The sequence below is a fragment of the Mastigoproctus giganteus genome, chromosome 1, assembly GCF_048544385.1.
Source record: "Mastigoproctus giganteus isolate SK-2022 chromosome 1, ASM4854438v1, whole genome shotgun sequence".
NCBI lineage: Eukaryota > Metazoa > Arthropoda > Arachnida > Uropygi > Thelyphonidae > Mastigoproctus > Mastigoproctus giganteus.
The window spans coordinates 237,028,824-237,048,545 of record NC_143575.1 but is presented as its reverse complement, the minus strand read 5'-3'; the positions used below and the strand labels follow the sequence as shown (position 1 = coordinate 237,048,545).

General features: G+C 35.9%; 1 protein-coding gene across 3 annotated transcripts in view; it reads right to left on the bottom strand.

The window, feature by feature from the left end:
- Window positions 1-19,722, bottom strand: part of LOC150091666 (terminal uridylyltransferase 4-like) — a 604,054-nt gene that overhangs the window by 26,711 nt on the left and 557,621 nt on the right. For all 3 annotated transcript variants that reach the window (XM_090376273.1, XM_090376276.1, XM_090376282.1), the window contains one exon: window positions 4,131-4,222. In XM_090376273.1, the coding sequence (XP_090232399.1) occupies window positions 4,131-4,222 (92 nt within the window). The remainder of the gene's footprint in view (window positions 1-4,130; window positions 4,223-19,722) is intronic.

Here is a 19,722-nt window from a genome sequence, read left to right as displayed (position 1 = left end):
ATAGAATCGCAGTTCCTGATACGTTAGGTGTAGTTTCCTGATGGAGTAACTAACCATGTATCAATATTTACTTCTGCTGACATCGCACTTTGCATTTTTGCATTCCCTGTATTCGACCTATAACTAGATTTGCCCACCCATTTCTGATGACAGCTTTACCACCTTTATTTTATTTTACTTTATAGTTAATTCAGCCCATACATTTTAGGATATTAACATTCTTTTGCCTTTTTCAAATCTACATTACTTTTTTCTACTATCCTTACACTCCTATTCCTTGGCACTTTGTGTACTTTTCACCTCCATCTATGCAAACTTTTTCAGTCTTATGTATCCTTACATACATATATATACAGGATGATTCACTACTAGTGCGACAAACTTGCAGGTGTAGGGATCACAAAGACGAATCGGAATCACATAGCATTGCAGGGTCCGAAATGCCTTTGTCATGCGGTAGAGGACGTTGAACAGGAGGTCGCGTGAACAGCAATCTGGCTGGAAGTCAGCATTTGCGAACCGGTTCCTGAGGCAGTAGGATGGACAAGTATTCAAACGTTCAACTATCCGACATGCACCTCGCATATGAAGCTGCGGACTGTAACGGGCGCGCCGCTCTGCGCTTGTACCAGGAATGTTTCCCGCACAAGCGTGCTCCTCATCATACGATTTTCGCACGAGTGCACAGAAGGTTACGCGAGACCGGTTGTTTCCCGAGAGGTACCATGAATCGAGAGCGAACGATGAGGACGCCAGACAATGAGGAGAATGTCCTACGTTATGTTATTTGGTTTTTAGGAGCATTAGCAACTAAGGCCATATTGCTCCAGGGATATGCGGTGGTCATTACCTGACCTTTCCACATCCTCCGTATGTGGTGGTCACAGGTTTGAACCCCCATCTAATCAAGAAGTGTGTGCTACGCACTGCTGCTCCTGCCCTTCTGGCTACAGAGGCGCCAATGTCCTACGTCTTGCAGAAGGCAATCCGAGTATGAGTACTCGAGCGATAGGCCAACGATTGGGTATTTCCCAATCCATTGTATGGAGGATACTGTCAACAAACCAAATGAGTTCATACCATCTGCAACGCGTCCAATCATTGGAGCCTGCGGATTATCCACTCCGGAGGACTTTTGCTATTTGGTTTCTTCAACAGAAACGGTTCGCAAATGCTGACTTCCAGCGGGATCGCTGTTCATGTGACCTCCCATTCAACGTCCTCTTCCGCATGACGAAGGCATTCGGACATTGCAATGCTATGTGATTCCGATTCATCTTTGTGCCCCCTACATCTCCTGCAAGTTTGTCGCACTGGTAGTGAATCGCCCTGTATACATATACACACTGATCTGCTAAATAATGTAGATTTAGAAATCTAACTATTCTGCAGAGCAGTGACTGCATCTTAAATAAATCAAATACGTCACTTTTCAGGAAGTGTTTTTTTCCTTTAAAGTAGTGCAGTAATTGATTTAGAAGACTAAAATGGCAGAGTGAGGGAACTATGAATATATTAAAATACTTTTGCTTTGGTAATAGACTAGAACAGGAATGAAGTGAAGGAAAGATTCATCTTATTCTACATATTTCCATAAATTTCATTTAATTTGCTACTCACTAATGTTTAACCTTTTAAATTTTTTGGTGAAAATGAAGGTTGTTTTTTATTTGGGGATTTATTTAGTGCATTGGCATCTATTATTTATTATTATTATTAGCCATAGAGTGCAAGTAAGCCCAAGGCTTATGCTGCATCAGCCAAAAAAAAATTTCTGAGTTACCCCAAGAGAGAGAGAGAGAAGCAGAAAGGAACCACCAAGAAAGAGAAGAATGATGATATCCAGCTCAGGTGTGCCAAGCCCATACTCACCAGATGTGAGCTCCTGGGGTAAAAGTGCGGCAGGTGAAAGTGAAGGAAATCCTCCCTCTCATTTCTTAGATTCTGCAAATTAGCATTAGCATTAGTAGAGGCATACGATGCAAGAAAGCAAGTTTATGCAGCATCAGCCAAGGGAAAAAAAAAAAAAAAAAAACCCTTCCACTTCACTCCTCCGTTCGTTCGAGAATGGACAAATGACAAATGAGCCTTATAATACACACAAAAGGCCTCATGGCCCATATTGCTTCAGGTATCCATTCAAATAAACAACTTTTGTGTAACATATGCCTTGCCAAGCTGTTCTATCTGGTGCCCACCTGCTCTTTGATGAGAAAAAGCACTATGGAAATACACTGGTGGGCAAAACTCAAGGACCAACACTATTTCTAAAGGTTACAACTACAAAAACTTTACTTAAGGTGCTCTTTACTGATGAGAGTAGATTCAGTCTCAGCAGCGATTCTGGACGTCGGCTAATCTGGTGAGAGGTGTTCTCGTCTGGGGAGGCGTTATCTTGGATGGATATACACAACTCCAGATACTGGAATGCGGTAATGTAACTGGTGCAAGCTACTGTACTGAGGTAATCCGTTCCGAGGTGCCATTGGCCTCTGAGTTCGTGTTTATGGATGATAATGCCACACCCTATCACACTGCAGCTGTTGATATGCTTTTGGAAAGTGAGGACATCGTTCGTATGGATTGGCCTGCCTGTTCCGCCGATCTAAATCCCACTGAACACATATGGGACGCTCTGGGGAGATGCCTAGCAGCACGTCCACACCCACCAGAAAATGTTCACCATCTGAAGATGGTGCTGACAGAGGAATGGACGATGTTACCGCAAGAACTTATCAACAACATTGTTCTAAGCATGGACAGGCAGTGCAAAGACTGCATTGACATTAGATGTGGCCATATCTCCTACTGAGGCCCACCTCTTCCCTTTGTTCCATCTTTGGCAGTGATGCATCTGTATCATGGCAGCCAGTGCTATGTTGCCATTTTTGAATAAAGTACCTCTGTACTGTTTTTGTTTCCAGTGTTGTTTCTTTCATCATTTCTGTACCTCACGAGGTTCCTTTGGTATGCTTTTCACATATCCAAGCCACTCCTATAAGAAGCTACAGGTAAAAGCCTGACTGGTCCTTAAATTTTGAACACCAGTATAGCAATCAAGGCAGTGATACTCTTTAAATAAATAGGAAAATGTCCCACTTTTAGAAAGTTCTGTTTATTTTAAAGTAGGGCAAAATGCACAACTAGTGTTTAATGTTCTACAATTCAATAACAATGAATTCATAATTTTTAAGGTCAGAGAAAAATGCTGAAGTTTGGAACAGAGGTAAGAATACTGTTTCATTAAAATAAAAAGACAAGACAGGTCTTTTAAATGTTTTTTTTTTTTTTTTACTAGCATATCACTAGAAAAATCACATCATTCTTAACTACAATAGGAGCACAGTGATGGGGAATGGTCTGCAATGATAGTCAAATAGTTTAATAGCTGGTATATTGTTGCTAATAATATAACAGCTGGGGTGCCAATAATATGTATTGGCACCCCAGGGGCTCACATCTTGTGAGTATCGGCTTGGCACACCCAGGGTCCTGAGCTGGATGTCATCATTCTTCTCTTTCTTGGTGATTCCCTTCTACTTGTGACTCACTCTTTCTCTCTCTCTCTCTCTCTCAGGGTAACTCGGGCAATTTATTTTGGCTGGTGCAGCATAAGCCTCAGGCTTCCTTGCACCATATGACCAATAATAATATCAAGATTCCTGAAAAACAATTGCTTAGGTGATGACACTTCAGCCAATGGCGTGATATGTTTCTGCTATGCAGAAATGATCCACTGACTCATTTTATTTCTCTTGCACAATTATCCTATCTTTGGTATAAAAAGTAATTTTAGGAATGCTATCTGTAGTGAAAGTGAAGACTCTCCCCGAGTAAGTTCTTGTAGCCTGCAAATAGACACACCAGTTTTATCTCAAATTAATTAATTCAAAATTAACAAATTATTTTAGAGCAGCAGACAGTGTTTATATTTCAATGTTATTCCTCTGGATTTTGACCATCATTATACCTGTTTTCAAAGTTACAAATAAATCAGAACAACTAAAGCAGGATTGTAACTGAAATTGATAGTAACACAAAAAGAATGCATGTTTTTCATATATTTACATACACTACAAATTAAGCTGAAATATTAATTATAGTAAAAAAAAAAGGATATTCTGTCTTACTCTGAAATCTTTATAACATGGAGGAACAGCAATTTTAGGAATGCCAAATATATCTCTGCCATTCAGGAATGCCCGTTTGATCAGAATGCTCACTATATGAGAAATAACAACACTGTTATAGAATTTGGAAAAATAAAGTGGCATAATATTCAGTTCTTGTTTTATAATTTTACTATTATTATACAGATGATGTCAATACCTTATATAAGGCATCTTAATGAAAGAAGGTAAGTGTTTAAACACTAGTTGTTAATGGCTGCTGTTTTAATTCCTCACAGATGAATATGTGTGGGTATGGATTTTTCTAGGAATCTGTAATATTGATATTAAGAGTCAAGCTGAATATCTTCCCAAAACTCTCCTGTAAATTTTGTTAAAGTTTTGTTTCTTTTATCCCTTCAGCAGGGGCATTTTTTCTATCACTTGTGCAGGTGCAGTCTAGGAAAAAGTCCATTTTTAAAATTAAATATTCAAAATTAATTTTTTTTTTTGACACCCATCTTTTTAATGTTTTATTAGTGCATCTGTGAAAAATCCCTTTTCTGGGTCCGTAGTCTAACGAAGGACCCTTATAATGTCACTCGGTTGTCTGTCTGTCACAGCATTGTATCTCTGGAACCACTCAACCTACTGACTTGAAATTTTGCATGGGTTTGTACATCATGTGGGCCAACATAATGCCATATTGATCGTTGTTGACAAAAATTTGTCTGAGAAATGGGGAGGGGGGGAATGTTGTTGACAACCTATAGCTTATTATACACCATTGGAAACAGTTCAACGAGTAGGTTTAAAATATAATTTTAAAATATTTTTAAAATTAAAGTGGTGGCACCAGACAAGAAAATGTGAGTAATTTTCGTATCCCCCCCCCCTCTATTTCCTTCGTTAATGGAGTTAAAAATTTAAAAATCACATTAGTATGCATTATTCAATGCTTATCAAGGGAAAACTATTCCAAGTGAAATCTATTTACATTTTGTGTTTTATATTATAGATCATTTACTTTTCATGTTAAAATTAAAAACCAATTTTTTATTGCACTTTGATAGCGCACTTCTTTGTACTAAGTAACTCTCCATTTAGTGACAAAAAGGTTACTAAATAGTTAGTAAATAATTCTGTAAAGGTCATAAATTTTGCAACGAGAAATATTTTTTAATAATTTTCAAAGATGGAGTTGTCCCAGCAAGGAAGTACTCAGAGAGCCAGTGTTGAGGTGTTGGTGGTGGGGAGGCGCCTGCGTGGAGTCTTGCCTGGCCCTCGCCTGCCAATCACTTCTCCAGGAAGAAGTTGGAGTCGCTTCTCCCACCATTGTCATTCACAACAACTGGAAAGACTCAAATAGACGTTTTCATTAATTCCTCAGTTTTAGGCCAAGCTGGGGTACTAGAAACTTTTTTCAGTTACCATAAAGCTCTCTATTTGAGATACTACACTAACGACCATTCGTGACTACAGACCCTTCATCCTGAGTGCCTGGCACTCAGTAGTTGACTGATTTATAATTATATTTTTAAAAGGTTTTTAAAATTTTGACACTCATAAGTCTTAAATTTGTGTAAACTCATGCAAATGGTTATGCTTATATTGTTGGCATCATGCCAAAGACTTCAGTTGTGAAGTATTATTTCAAGGTGTCTAATACTTGTGAGAATCTGTGCAGGGAGAGGTAGTATTCTATAACGTGGAACAGTGTGTTTAATGTGTATAAGCCCATTTTTAAATTTTTTCAAAACTACTCAGACGTGCCCACTTATATTACAGACATGCCCACTTGTATAACATAAGTTATATATAAGTATGATGTATGGATTTATATATATAGGTAGTTCTCGATTTATGAGTTAATTCATTCTTAGTGTACACTCGTAAAAACAGGAATTTAATTCCCATAGACATAATGTTAAAAACAGAGTTACATTCTCGGTAATGAAATTTGACAGTAATGTTAAATAAAGGTCAACAAAACAATAGTTTATGCTTAAACAATGATTCATTTATCCAAAGGAAATGAAAACAGTCTTTAAAATCAATCAAATTATGTATGTCATAAATGTTAAAGAATGTTTATTTGTCATTATCGGCTAAATGCACTCATTGTTGGTTGGCTGGAAGCACGAGGAGGAGGAGTTTTCTTCAGAAATGTTTCAAGAGTCGTCTGTTTCCAAGATAGTCTTCTCTTTTCTTTATAAATTTCATGATAGTATTTCACAAAAGATCTTAAACAGTCATTCTGCCACATTTTTGCTTATGATCTCATTTTGTTTCCAATGTTATTCTTCTTTGCTATTTTTTATTAACATCACTCTCCCTAGTATTTTTGGCATGCTGTACAGTATTAATAAGGGGGATAAACTGGAAATAAGACAAGACAGTAAAAATGAAGAGCAACACAATCACTATTTGTAATATCAGCATGGTGACTGCTATGTGAATCAGGGAGATGCTATATTTGTGGTATGAAATGCCTTATTTATGAATGTTTAGATTTATTTATTGCAATTAATGTTCATATTTTTGATTTTGTTGATACTTGGAAAAAGAAAAAAAAAATTTTCTAAACCCGGGAACTTGTAAAGCAGGAACTGCCTGTATATATCTGTACACCTAGATGTGTGTATACATATATCTATGTGTGTGTGTGTGTGTATAGTATACACTGCTCTATAATATCCAGACATCCATCCATTGATAGTTGGTCACTTCCTATCCAAGAACTATGTTTCAGACAACTGTTAATATGCTTGGGCCCTTAGAGAGTACAATTGTGAATTCAAGATGCCATGATTGATGGTATAATATCCAGACATCCATCCATTGATAGCTGGTCACTTCCTATCCAAGAACCATGTTTCAGACAACTGTTAATATGCTTGTAGCCCTTAGAGAGTACAATTATGAATTCAAGATGCCATGATTGATGGTTGATGGCTTTGGAGATTTAGAGGTTTTTTTTTCCAAAACATCACAAAATTTCTCTGCAGCTGCAAAATTGGCACTGGCAACTTCATCGCATACTTTAACACAGTTGTTGCCTTGCCCATTAAGCCTTAATTTTTAACCCTAACTTGAAAATTGCCCTCCTGAAAAAAACTAATAATTTCCATAATTTCTACTCAGTTTACAAAATTGAAACTCTCAATACTGTATACATAAATGTAAGTGTTTTCTTTAATTTCCTATCTTTAAATTGTAGCAAAAACTATTAATTCACTTGAAAACAGCAAAAATGCACAATCACATATTTTATGTAATTATGACTGTAAAAAACAGAACCCATTCACTTTGATTATTGTTTTGGAAACCAGTGCAATGCTTGAAACTTTAAACCAGCCATTGCTTGCCACAAATTTGGCTTGGGGTTTGCCATACTTATCCTTAATGTCTTCATAAATACTTCTTGCTTTTGCTTGAATGGCCATTAGACTCAGGGGCACTCGCTTCTGAATCTGATTTTCCATCCATATTATTAATAGCTTTTCAATTGAAATTGATTAATTGAAATCCTGAAACAATTTAATATTTTAGTGCATTTTATATTAGGTTTTTTTCACTGGGGAGTGAGTCAATCCCCAGTGCTAAAATGCCAGTTTAAAATGTAAAATTTTATTTGTCCAATTCAAATTAAATTCTGAATACCTTCAAAATGAAGTTCCAAAGATTGTATTGGCAGCAGTGAGATTTACTGGCATTCAGTCACAGCAACAAGTTTCATATTCTTGGTCGTTTCTTGTTTGCTTGCACTCTCTCTCTCTCTCTCTCTCTCTAGCAATTAAAACGAATGAAACATTAATGCAAAATGATTACGGTAAAAAAATAAATTGAAAACAATTAAAAAATCAATTCAACACAACTAAAAAATAATTAAAAATAAATTTTAAAAAACAATTTTCCTTCCTGAAGCTGACAACACTTTGACTGTATGTCGTGATCACAGAAATGAAAATTACCGAGTATGTGGGAGCATGAATCTTAAATAGAGATTATTATTCTGCGGGCTTGCGTGTAAGAGACCACGAATCAGAGATTAGATATGGCCAGTGAACATTAATAGAATTCTAATGTAATTTAATTTCAATGGTTTCTACAATTAATTGTCTTGTATAATTATGTTGGATGCTAAGTATTTTGGCCTCATTGAATAAAAATGTGTTTTTTTATTCAATAAGGCCAAAATATTTAGTGTCCAATGTAATTATACAAGACCATTAACTGCAGAAACTGTCGAAATTAAATTACATAAGAATTCTATTAATGTTCGCCGGCCATATCTAATCTCTAATTCGTGGTCTTTTACAAGCATGAGTGAAGACTAATAATCTATATTTAAGATTCATGCTCGCACATACTCGGTAATTTTCATTCCTGTGATCACGACATATGGTCAAAAAGTGTTGTCAGCTCGGGAAGGAAAATCATTTTTTAAAATTTATGTTAAACTTTTTAAAATTAATATTTAATTGTGCTCAATTGATTTTTTTAATTGTTTTCGATTAAGTTTTTTACTGTAATCATTTTGAGTTAATGTTTTATTCATTTTAATTTCTGGAGAATATCGTACGGAAGTGTTCTACATATCATATTGTGGTAAACTTCTCTTACTCTTTTAGAAACTGAAATCAGAGTAGAACGTATTGAGCAGCTCTGGTTTATATTATGAAATTCATATTTTAAACTCTTGTTGACTATTTCATTCACTTCCTTCCTGTCCGGGCATAACGTATCGATATACACAATTATGGAGGATTTTTTGAACAGCAGCTTGGTGCAAAATTACATTAGATTAACACTAAGATACTTAGCCCAAAGTTACCATATTTCTTTCCTAAATATTGCCTTCAAAACAAGTTCCGAAGTTTGCCAGGGTAAATTTAAATCATAAAATTTCCGGCATAAAGCAACTAGCACTTGCCACATCATGCAATATAGTTAAACTTGCCTTAAAATCTCAGTATTCTAATAAACAAAAATACCTTTCCTAGGTTAGGAAACTTTGCAACAAATTAAAAAGTTATTTACACCAAAACAATTGAAGCCACAGATTTGTGATGTGAAGGCACAAGTCACAAAAATTAAAAAAGCAGACACATTAACAAATTGAATACATTATCAAGGGTATCAGGACAGGTTTTTACGAGTTCAAACACATTGTCTTGAGCTTTGGACCAAGGAGATGTGAGTTTGTTGATGACCCCGCCCCCCCCAATCGCATAACGTGCTAACGCACAATCAGAATGCTTCCGCTAGTTCTCAAACGCCCCCTTGCCCAACATGCAACATTCCAACATTTAAAGAGAGGGCGCTGACTCTCTTTAAAAATTACATCTGTGAATTACAGGCTCCGAAAAAGCGATAACTGTTTGCTGTTTTATTTACTTAATTGTTATTTTATATCATACTTTATAAGTAGCCTTATAGTTCTAGTTATGCTGGTTATTTTTATTTTTAATTTAGATAAGGGTTTTTGTAGCTTACTACTTAATATACATAAAACCGTTGTTTTGTTCAAATCTTGCAGCCATTGTTTTTGTATAGAGAGTGGTAGAGAATTCAAATTTTTAATTGTGGTAACTAGGTAGCTCTAATAGCTTAATACACATCACTGCATTTAGGATTTTATTACATAGTGTAGTATTGACAATTAATTAATTAAATTTATTGATTTCATTAATTTAAAATATCATGCCCCGGACTAGAGCAGCAAAGCAACGGGCACAAAGTGGCAGGAGTGCTGTGACTCAGGTGGAGAACTGAAATGTGCAACTTGTGAAATGTTTGCCAAACTTTCTGGAACAGAACATGATCTAGCCAAGGAGTACGTCTTTGTATGTGCCAGGTGCAGAGAGTATCTAGAAATTAGGTGCCAACTCAGCGTTCTAATGGGTGTCTATGAAAGCTTGAGGTGTAGGGTAGATGCCCTCAAAGAAATTAATATGAGGGGGCCCGTCAAGTTCTCAGCTGCCCAACTCAATTCCAGAGCTCAATTCCTGGGCATCAGGCAACACAGTGGCAATCTCCAAGACAGAATGCTCTGGTCCCAAAGGAACTAGATATTGCTGGTGACTCTATTGTCAGGGAGACAGCGAATATATTGTGTAAAAAGGATAGATGGAATAGGACCAGGGTATATCTGCCAGGGACAAAAGTTGATGACGTTGTGAAGCATATATTATCTTTTAAGGGCAAAAAGGGTTATATTGTTGTACATGTTAGCACTAATGAGATTAAGAGTAGGAGACCGGCGGAATTACTTAACAAGTACAGGTCAATGTTGAAAAAAAGCTGTGAATTAGGGTTGAATTTGAAAATGTCTGCAATTCAGCCCAGACACGATAGAAGGGAGTACATGATGAGAGCCTTGTCAATCAATTCGGTCCTGGAGGGAATGTACAAGGCTCAAGGGGTTGAATTTTTTTCAGCGTGGTCTGTGCTTGTTAACAGGAGAGACTGCTTTTACAAGGGATGGGATACACTTAAATAGAAAGGTGGTAAGAATATTTGCTGATGCTATCGAGGCAGTGTTAGGTGGGTCAGAAAACTGCTAGTTTGGGGGATTCACAGAATAAAAGGTTAAAAGTAGCCGCAGGCACAGGTGAAGGCGATTCTTGCATTACTTCTATTAGAATAAGCAGTGGCCCTGAGGGTTTCAGGGACTGATGGCAGTCATCGTGAAATAGGTGGGTATATGGGATGTGTTAGGGTAACTAAGAATAAGAATAGGTGCATGTATACTTGCATGTATACCAATGCTAGAAGTACAGTAAATAAATAGTGTTGGTCAAGACATTAAAGGCAGATATTGTTGGGATATCAGAGATGTGGTGTCACACAGATATTAGGAATGCAGAATTGGAATTTGGGGAATACAATGTGTACAGAAAGGAAGGAGTGGTAATGCTGTTAATTAAGAAAAACAAAATCAAAAGAAGTGCATCCAGTTGGTATAAATGGACAGGGCAGGGCACTGTTGAGTCAGTTTGGTGTGACATAAGCACTGCAAAAGCAAAAATAAGAGTAGGAGTGTGTTATAGGCTTATGAGTACAATGAACAATTGTACAGAGAAATAGAGTCGGCTAGTAATCAGAATGTCTTATAATTGGGGATTTTAACACCCCAGGGGCTCACATCTGGTGAGTATGGGCATGGCACACACCCAGGGTCCTGAGCTGGATATCATCATTCTTCTCTTCTTGGTGATTCCCTTCTCTCTCTCTCTCTCTCTCTCTCTCTCTCTCTCTCTCTCTCTCTCTCTCTCTCTCTCTCTCTCTCTCTCTCAGGGTGGCTCAGGAATTTTTTTTTTTTTTGCTAGTGCAGCATAAGCCTCAGGCTTCCTTGCACTATGTAGCTAATAATAATAATAATAATTTCCCAGATATTGACTGAAACTTGTGGATTGGTCACTCGCACACTAGTAAGACTTTTGTGGATTCATTGGATGATTCTTTTCTCCAGCAGCATGGTTGAGAGGCAACCAGAGAGGGTAATACTCTTGATCTGGTTATCAGTAGTGATCATTCTTGTATTAAGAATTTGCAGATAAAGGAACCACTAGGTGGCAGTGATATGTACTGATGTTGGGATTTACTTAAAGATAATTACCATCAGTGGTAAAAGAAAGGATCAACTGATGATGTTACCAACAGCAAATTCTAAGTGGGATGAATTCAAGGAATTAATCGTGGACACTACTAAACGTTTCATACCTATTAAGAAACATTGTTCAAGGTTTAGGCCTAAATGGTTGTCAAATGAACTAATGAGACTTGTGGTAGAGAAGAAAAATGCATGGGATGCATATAAATTATCAGGCGCCACAGAAGCCTATGACAGATATAAGCTAGTCTGTAATCAAGTCACAAAGGAGGTTAGGCAGGCGAAGGCAGATCACGTGAAATCTTTGGCAAAGGATGCTAAGAAAAACAGGAAGGATTTCTTTACTTATATAAACTCTAAAAGGAAGGGAATGAATCTGATTGGTACACTTTTTATCGATGGTTCGACTGTTGATGATCCTGCTCAGATAGCAAACGAACTGAATGAGTATTTTGCATCTACATTCACACATGAGGAGTTATTAAGGATTGAAAATGCCAGAAGGAGAAATTGTTGAAGTTAAACATAAGAAAGGCACCTGGGGTGGATGGGATCTATCCAGTTATATTAAAGGAAGCAAGCAAACCCTTAGCCATAATTATGAGAGCATCCTTGGACTCAGGGGAGTTTCCCATGGACTGGAGATGTGCAAATGTATCCCCAATTCACAAAGGGGGATCGAAGGGTGACACGAGTAATTACAAACCAGTTAGTGTAAAGTGTAACTTCTGTTCCGGGTAAAATAATGTAATCCTTTTATCCAAAGGATTACATTATAATTTACCACCTCGCAAGCTCCCTAAAAAACAGTTCATAATTGACTACGTTATGTTCCACAAAAAGATTTATTTATTCAACAAGTTAACTAATTGGTGAATAACATAAAAGAAGCGTGACTTCCTAAGTGAATAGACATGAAAGTCCAGCTTTATGTGAACTTTTGGTAAACCAAAATTTTGTTTGTATACTTTGTCTCGAAAGGTTATTATTCAGATAGCAAATAAAGGAGATACAGTTGTAATACTTGATAAAACTGATTATATAAATAAGTTAGATTCAGTTATATCAGATACCTCCACTTACCTTGAAATAGACCTGGCACTTGTTACCAATTTGGTCAATCAGTATAAAAAAAGTTAACCCCGTATCAAAAAAATTACTACATTACTATGTCTCAATTAAAAAAATTGAAAACCAGAACAAATAATATTGTTGCACTATACTTAACAGTCACTCAGTTTTTCCCTCATTCACAACACAAATAAATGACCTGGTAAATGTTGTTAACATTCCTTGTGGTGATTGTAACTTGTCTTACCAAGGATCTATGTTGTTTCCTCTGAATTTTCTGGTTAAACAGCATGCATCCTCAGTTTGTGCTTCTTGTTCAGCAGTGTCAGAATTAGCCTTTCATGCCGTTAATGAAAAACATACATTTTTATTCAATGAGGACAAAATACTTAGTGTCCAATGTAATTATATAAGAGTATTAATTGCAGAAACCGTCAAAATTAAATTAGATGAGAATTCTATTAACGTTCACCAGCCATATCTAATCTCTGATTCATGGTATTTTAAGTGCATGCTCAAAGACTAATAATCTCTATTTAAGATTCATGCTCACACATACTCAATAATTTTCATTCCTGTGATCACAACATATGGTCAAAAAGGATTGTCAGCTTCAGGAAGGAAAATCTTTTTTTTAGATTAATTTTTAATTGTGTTGAGCTGACTTTAATTGTTTTCAATTTATTTTTTACTGTAGTCTTTTTGTGTTAATGTTTTATCATTTTAATTTCTGGAGATTATCGTACGAAAGTGTTCTACGTATCATAGTGAGCATCATAGCTCTGGTTTATACTATCAAAGTCAAAGAGTACAGTATTAGATGAAGAGGAAGGGAGGGGGAAAGCAGGGCACTTTTATTTCCTTTTTTTTCTGCCTCTTTGTATTACGAGAATTTAATTTCATCTCTGTTCAATGGATCTGAATCAAAAGATCCATAAGTGGTATGTCCGTTGTTGACCAGAATGCTCCTTTCACCACTGGGAGAGTGATTTTTTTTCCCTCCCAGGTTTCCAGTCTTGCCACATGGATACAGGAGCAGTGCCACCAGTAACAAAGCAGTTATTTAAATTAGTAAAGTTGGTTAGTAAAATTAATATATATATATACACACACTAAGGAAAGAAAGCTGGATTTCCTTTCTGGGTTCTTACTTTACCTTAAAAGTATAAAACCACTTGAAGTAAACAAAAGAGAAAATAGCACTAGAAAAGAAATAAAACTATATCACTTGGGAAGAGCACTCTATATAATGCATAAATAAAATCACTTGGTTATCTGGGACTACAGCATAACTATACTGTATCATGTGAGTGAAATAGAAGGTGAACTTCTAGGAAGTCAGCTTAGGTGCAAATATAAGGTTTGATCGAAAGTTAAAAAAACTTTTATTTAATGATAAATATTTATGTTCGTATTCTTCAATATATATCTCTTTAGGAAATCTCACACATTTTATTGTGACTGCCACCGATCAAAACTACACCGTGCATCTTTGAGGTAGTCTGTTCCGTCATATTTGATTGGAATTTTTGAAATGACTTATCATTTCATGCCTTGTTTTAATTTTGGGAATAGCCAAATGTTGCACAGTGCCAGATTAGTCAAATAAGGTAAGTACAGCATGATGGGAATGTTTCTGTCAGTCAAAAAGTGCTAGACTGCAATTGATGTAAGACACGTGTCCTGAACTGCATTAACACTGACACCTCACAGAACAAATACTGATAACACTAAACTTATTCTAATTTTTAGCATTAGAATTGGTAGAGGCATACGATGCATGAAAGCAAGCTTATGCAGCATCAGCCAAAAAAAATCGTTCCAAATGCCTGTCCAGCTCAGCCTTAAATTTGTTTAGGCTATCAACTTCCACAAAAGATGGAAGCCTGTTCCACCAATCAACTACCCACTAGCTAAAGGCAAATTTTTGCATTGCACATCTATTCTACAACTGTCTTTCCTCAATTTGAATCTGTGCCCCCCTCAGGTTCTTAAACTGAACAAGGGAAAGAATCCCATCAGAATTCAGCTTGCTCAACCCATTCAGGGCCTTATACACCTACTCTCCAGATGCCTACTCTCTAGGCACTGCAATTTGCAGAACTTAAGCCTTTCTTGGTAGGAGCACCCCTTTGGTCCCCACACTAATCTTGTTGCCCTTCTTTTTACTCATTCTAGCAACTCTACATCCTTCCTAAAATGAGGCCTTCAGACCTGTACACAGTACTCTAGGGGCAGCCTGACTATTGCCTTGTATAACGGGATAATCACCTCTCTATCTCTGCTAGCAAAATTCCTATATATCATTGACAAGACTCCATGACCTGCCCTGCCAGCCCATCTGCACTGCTTAGCGTACTTCACATTCGACTGCACAATTACCCCCAGATCTTTTTCACTTTCCACTTCCCTGAGTGAAGTACGACACAGTTGGTACATTTCTCTTGAGTTACTGCTACCCATATGCAGTACTTTGAATTTGTCAATGTTAAACTTCAGTTGCCACTTCTCATCCCATTTGCCCAACTTATCTAGATCCAGTTGGAGTAGCATACTGTCATTAACAACCCTGCCAACTTTTGTATCATCAATAGTCAACCCATCTATGTTAAGTGGTCCAATCTGATTCATCCCTTTCCTTCTAGAGTTTACATACATAAAGAACTCTTTGCATCCTTTGCCAAGGATTTCTCATAATCTTCCTTCACCTGCCTAACCTCCTTTGTGACTTGATTACAGACTAGTTTATATCTGCCATAGGCTTCTGTATCACCTGATACTTTATATGCACCCATACATTTTTCTTCTCTGCCACGAGCCTCATTAGTTCATCTGACATCCATTTAGGCCTAAACCTTAAACAGTATTTCTCAGTTGGAATGAAAAGCCCAGTAGCCTCCAAAATTAAGTCCCTGAAGGCTTCCCATTTAGAATTCAACGCTGGTAACATCATCAGTTGATCCCACTGTACAGAATTTAAAAACTGTCTGAGACCCCTGTAGTCACCTTTATGAAAGCAATAGCCCTTCCCTTCAGCCTTGATGGTAGTTACTTCTTTAAATAATTCCCACATCAGTACATTGTGATCACTGTCACCCAGTGGTTCCTTTATCTGCAAATTCTTAATGCATGAATAAGAATTTAAAAATGTTAAAAACTCACATGAAATGGGAACTTGATGCTGTTTTTCATCCTGAAATAAAACTCACTCAGCTCATGCCCAGATCCTCAATCAAAATGTTCAAATCAAATGAAGGAGAAGTCTCCTCAGTAATGTTTCTTGAATGGTTGGTTGCCAATATGGATGAATGATGGTGTGGACTTCATTGTTGTTTTGATCATTTTGGAACATTGAAGGAAACTGATTCTTCCTTCATCTTCAAGGTGAAAAATTTCCCTCACAAAACTTTCAAAACTACTCAAATTGTTTTTCATTATGCATCATCTGTACTTGCAATAAGCATTTCATGTGTTTCCATAGTTGACTTTCCAAGTTTGCAACAAAATTTAATGTTTGAATGTTGTTCAAATTTAATGATTTTCAGTACATGCAAAACAGGTAAGAAAAGCAAGTGTCTACAAGTGTTCTTAAAGCAGCTTTCTACTGAACTAGTACATAAGTTAAAAGTTGGTGTGCATATGCTCAAAAGATGTTGCAAGTTCTGCTCCATTCTTTTAGCTCTACAGCTATGTTTTCAAGAATTAAGATCATCCATCGAACAATCAAACTTTGCATACTTAATTATTTATTACTTCTTGTTTTATTCTTATTCCACTCTTATCTACACAAATTCTTATTTATATTCACTGACAAAGCACAACTGGTCTTGCATTTAATCATTTTTGTACTGTGGTAACATCCTATACATGCTTGCAGAGTTGTATACATTACCAAAAGTTTTCATGTTAGGTTTTTGATTTTTCATCATTATATTGCATAAACCATGGTGTCTTCTAGATCATGCTTTGATAAGTAAGAAAGCTTATGAAACTTCTCATTGGTATTAGCCAAATGGTATAAGGAAGCAACAGGCTTTTGATGCACAGGCAAAAAAAAAAAAAACTGTAAGAAACTACATATTATGCATTTCCCTCCTCATGAAGGTAACTATCTAGTTGACCTTTGAATTTCTTCAAGCTGTCAGTCTCGACTACCTGCAGAGGAAATTTGTTCCAGTAATCAATGGATTGCTGGCTAAAAAAAAAAAAAAAAATTAATTACACACTTTAAATTACGAATACTTGCCAGTCTCACAGATTGCACAATTTGCAGTACAAAAACAGCTTGCTATTGACCATTATGTAAAATATGGATAAGCTTTATTTTACTTAGTAAATATAAGAATTTTGTTTTTATATCTGTTTTAAAAACAGCCCACTGAGAATTCATTTCAGCTCTTAGCAATGGAACTGGCTACACCCCACTTGAACAGATGGGTACACATCAAGAATTTGGAAAGGTGTATAAGGGAGCTTAACACGAAAACTGAAGCTTTGGCTACTATATGTAAAAAAACCTGCAGCACATGCATGTCTGTTTTCCAAGAATAGAAACAATGCCTAAAATTGCATTTTGCCAAGAATAATGAAAAAAATTTGTATTAAACATGCAAAAATTCATTTGAACATGTAATCTCAAATCTGATTTGTGTATAATCTATACTTGTGATTGTATAATCTAGTTTCATTTTTATTATTATTATTATTAGCCGTATGGTGCAAGGAAGCCTGAGGCTTATGCTGCACCAGCCAAAAAAAAAAAATTCCCGCGTTACCCTAAGAGAAAGAGAGAGAGAAGTAGAAAGAGGAACCACGAAGAAAGAGAAGAATGCTGATATCCAGATGTGAAGATATTTGCCTTCAGTCAGCAGGTAGTTAATTGTTGGAGCAAACCTCCATCTGGTACTATGGAAGTAGGTAGTTTGAATAAATTTAGTTAAATTATTAGAGGACTTGGAAAAATAATGTAGGAAGGGTTTTTCCCCCTCCTGCTATATAAGCTTGCTTTCTTGTATCATTTCCCACTACTAATGTTTCAAGTACAGCCTGGTTCCTGATAATTAATCTTAAGATTCCCTCAAAAGGTTTACATGTATAATCATGATGTACACAAAAAAAATTGCAATTTATAATTCATGACAGATTAAAAAAAACAAGAATTGTTTTTGTAAATATATTTTAAACAGAGATCGCATTCTCAAAATCATGTCCAGTTAAAATCCATGTGTTTGTGTGGAGGGATGAGAAAGAGAGAGAGACACAAAGAAAGAGAGAGAAAAATCTTCAATATCACAATTTAACTGTTGAAAACCCCTTCATTCTGTAAATATTTATGATCATGGGAATAAGAAGTATCACACAAACGTGAAGTGAGGAGGACAAACAGGACTGCAGGACATATTTAATTATATTAAAAGAAACAGCGAAGGCAGTCACCAAACCCTCAACTTATAATAATGGAAGCTGTACTGCATATAAATTATAGTTAGCTTATATTAAAGGCTGTTAATGGTATATCATTTAGTAAAGTTATTGATTATACCTCCATATTACTCAACTTAACTATAAACACTGTTAGAAACAGTGTTTATAGTTAAGTGTGTGTTTAGCAACCATATTATTCAACTTAACTGTAAATTACTGCACAGCAATATTACCTATTAATACCAATATTTAAATTTTATTGTATTAAAATAAAGAAAAAAGGAGCTTAACTGAAACTGCAAAAAAAAAAAAAAATAAAATAAATGAATAATAATAATTCTGTATAAGAATTTTTTATAACTGCAGAAATTACACAAAAATAGGTATAAGAAATTTTTATAACTATAGAAATTACACAAAAAGAGGTAGCCAGCAAAACAGGTTTTATATTTGCAAGAGCTACTGCAGTGACTTGCCTGGAAATGCATTTCAAGAGTATTGACCAATTCCATTAAATCTAAGTTAATAGTGAAACGGTCACAAAAAGAAGAGCTGAAGAGGTTTTCTTATTATCAGTCTGCACCTATGGACTTCTTATCAGTGTTTAAAAGCCTATCTTTATTATTTCAGAAGTCAAATATTTCCTTAAATGCCCTGATGTGCACAGAGAAAAACATTTAAGTGATCTTAAAAAGATAAAATATTATACAAGGCTAAAAAAGAAGATTCTCATACAATAAGAGCAAAGAAAAAATAGTAGCTTGAGATCAGATATCTAACAAACTAGTTCAGAAACAGATTAACAATATAAAAAGATCTATTTGACAACTCAGGATTTAGTTTCATAAAAATCTGTTTTCCTTGTAATGCAGCTATTATTATATACAAGAGGGATAGGATGAAATTACTGCATGAAAAATTACACAAATTAACTGTGTGGCTGGCAGAAGGATATGACAGCCAAGATTCTATCAAGGTGATAGAGTAACAACCAAAAATTTAAACACATCCAATTTCTTATATTTTCAGTATATCAGGTAGTTTTTTCAAAGCATTAGTCAACTGTATATAATTTTCAACCTTTATTCTGGAACAGTTTTTAATACAGTATTTGTCACAATATTTGGAAGTATCAAAATTTGACTCTACCATTCTATATAAGTTAAACTAATACTTTAGCTTTAGTAGAGGCATATGATGCAAGAAAGCAAGCTTATGCAGCATCAGTCAAAAAAAAAAAAAAAAAAAAAAGCTCCCATTTATTCCAAATGCCTGTCCAGCTCAGCCTTAAATTTATTTAGGCTATCAACTTCCACAACAAAAGATGGAAGTCTGTTCCACCAACAAGACCATCCGCTGGCTAAAGGCAAACTTCCACACATCTATCCTCCAACTGTCTTTCCTCAATTTGAATTTATGCCCTCTCAGGCAATTATTCTGAGCAAGAGGAAGAATCCCATCCGCAATGAGCATACTCAAACCATTCAAGGCTTTATACAC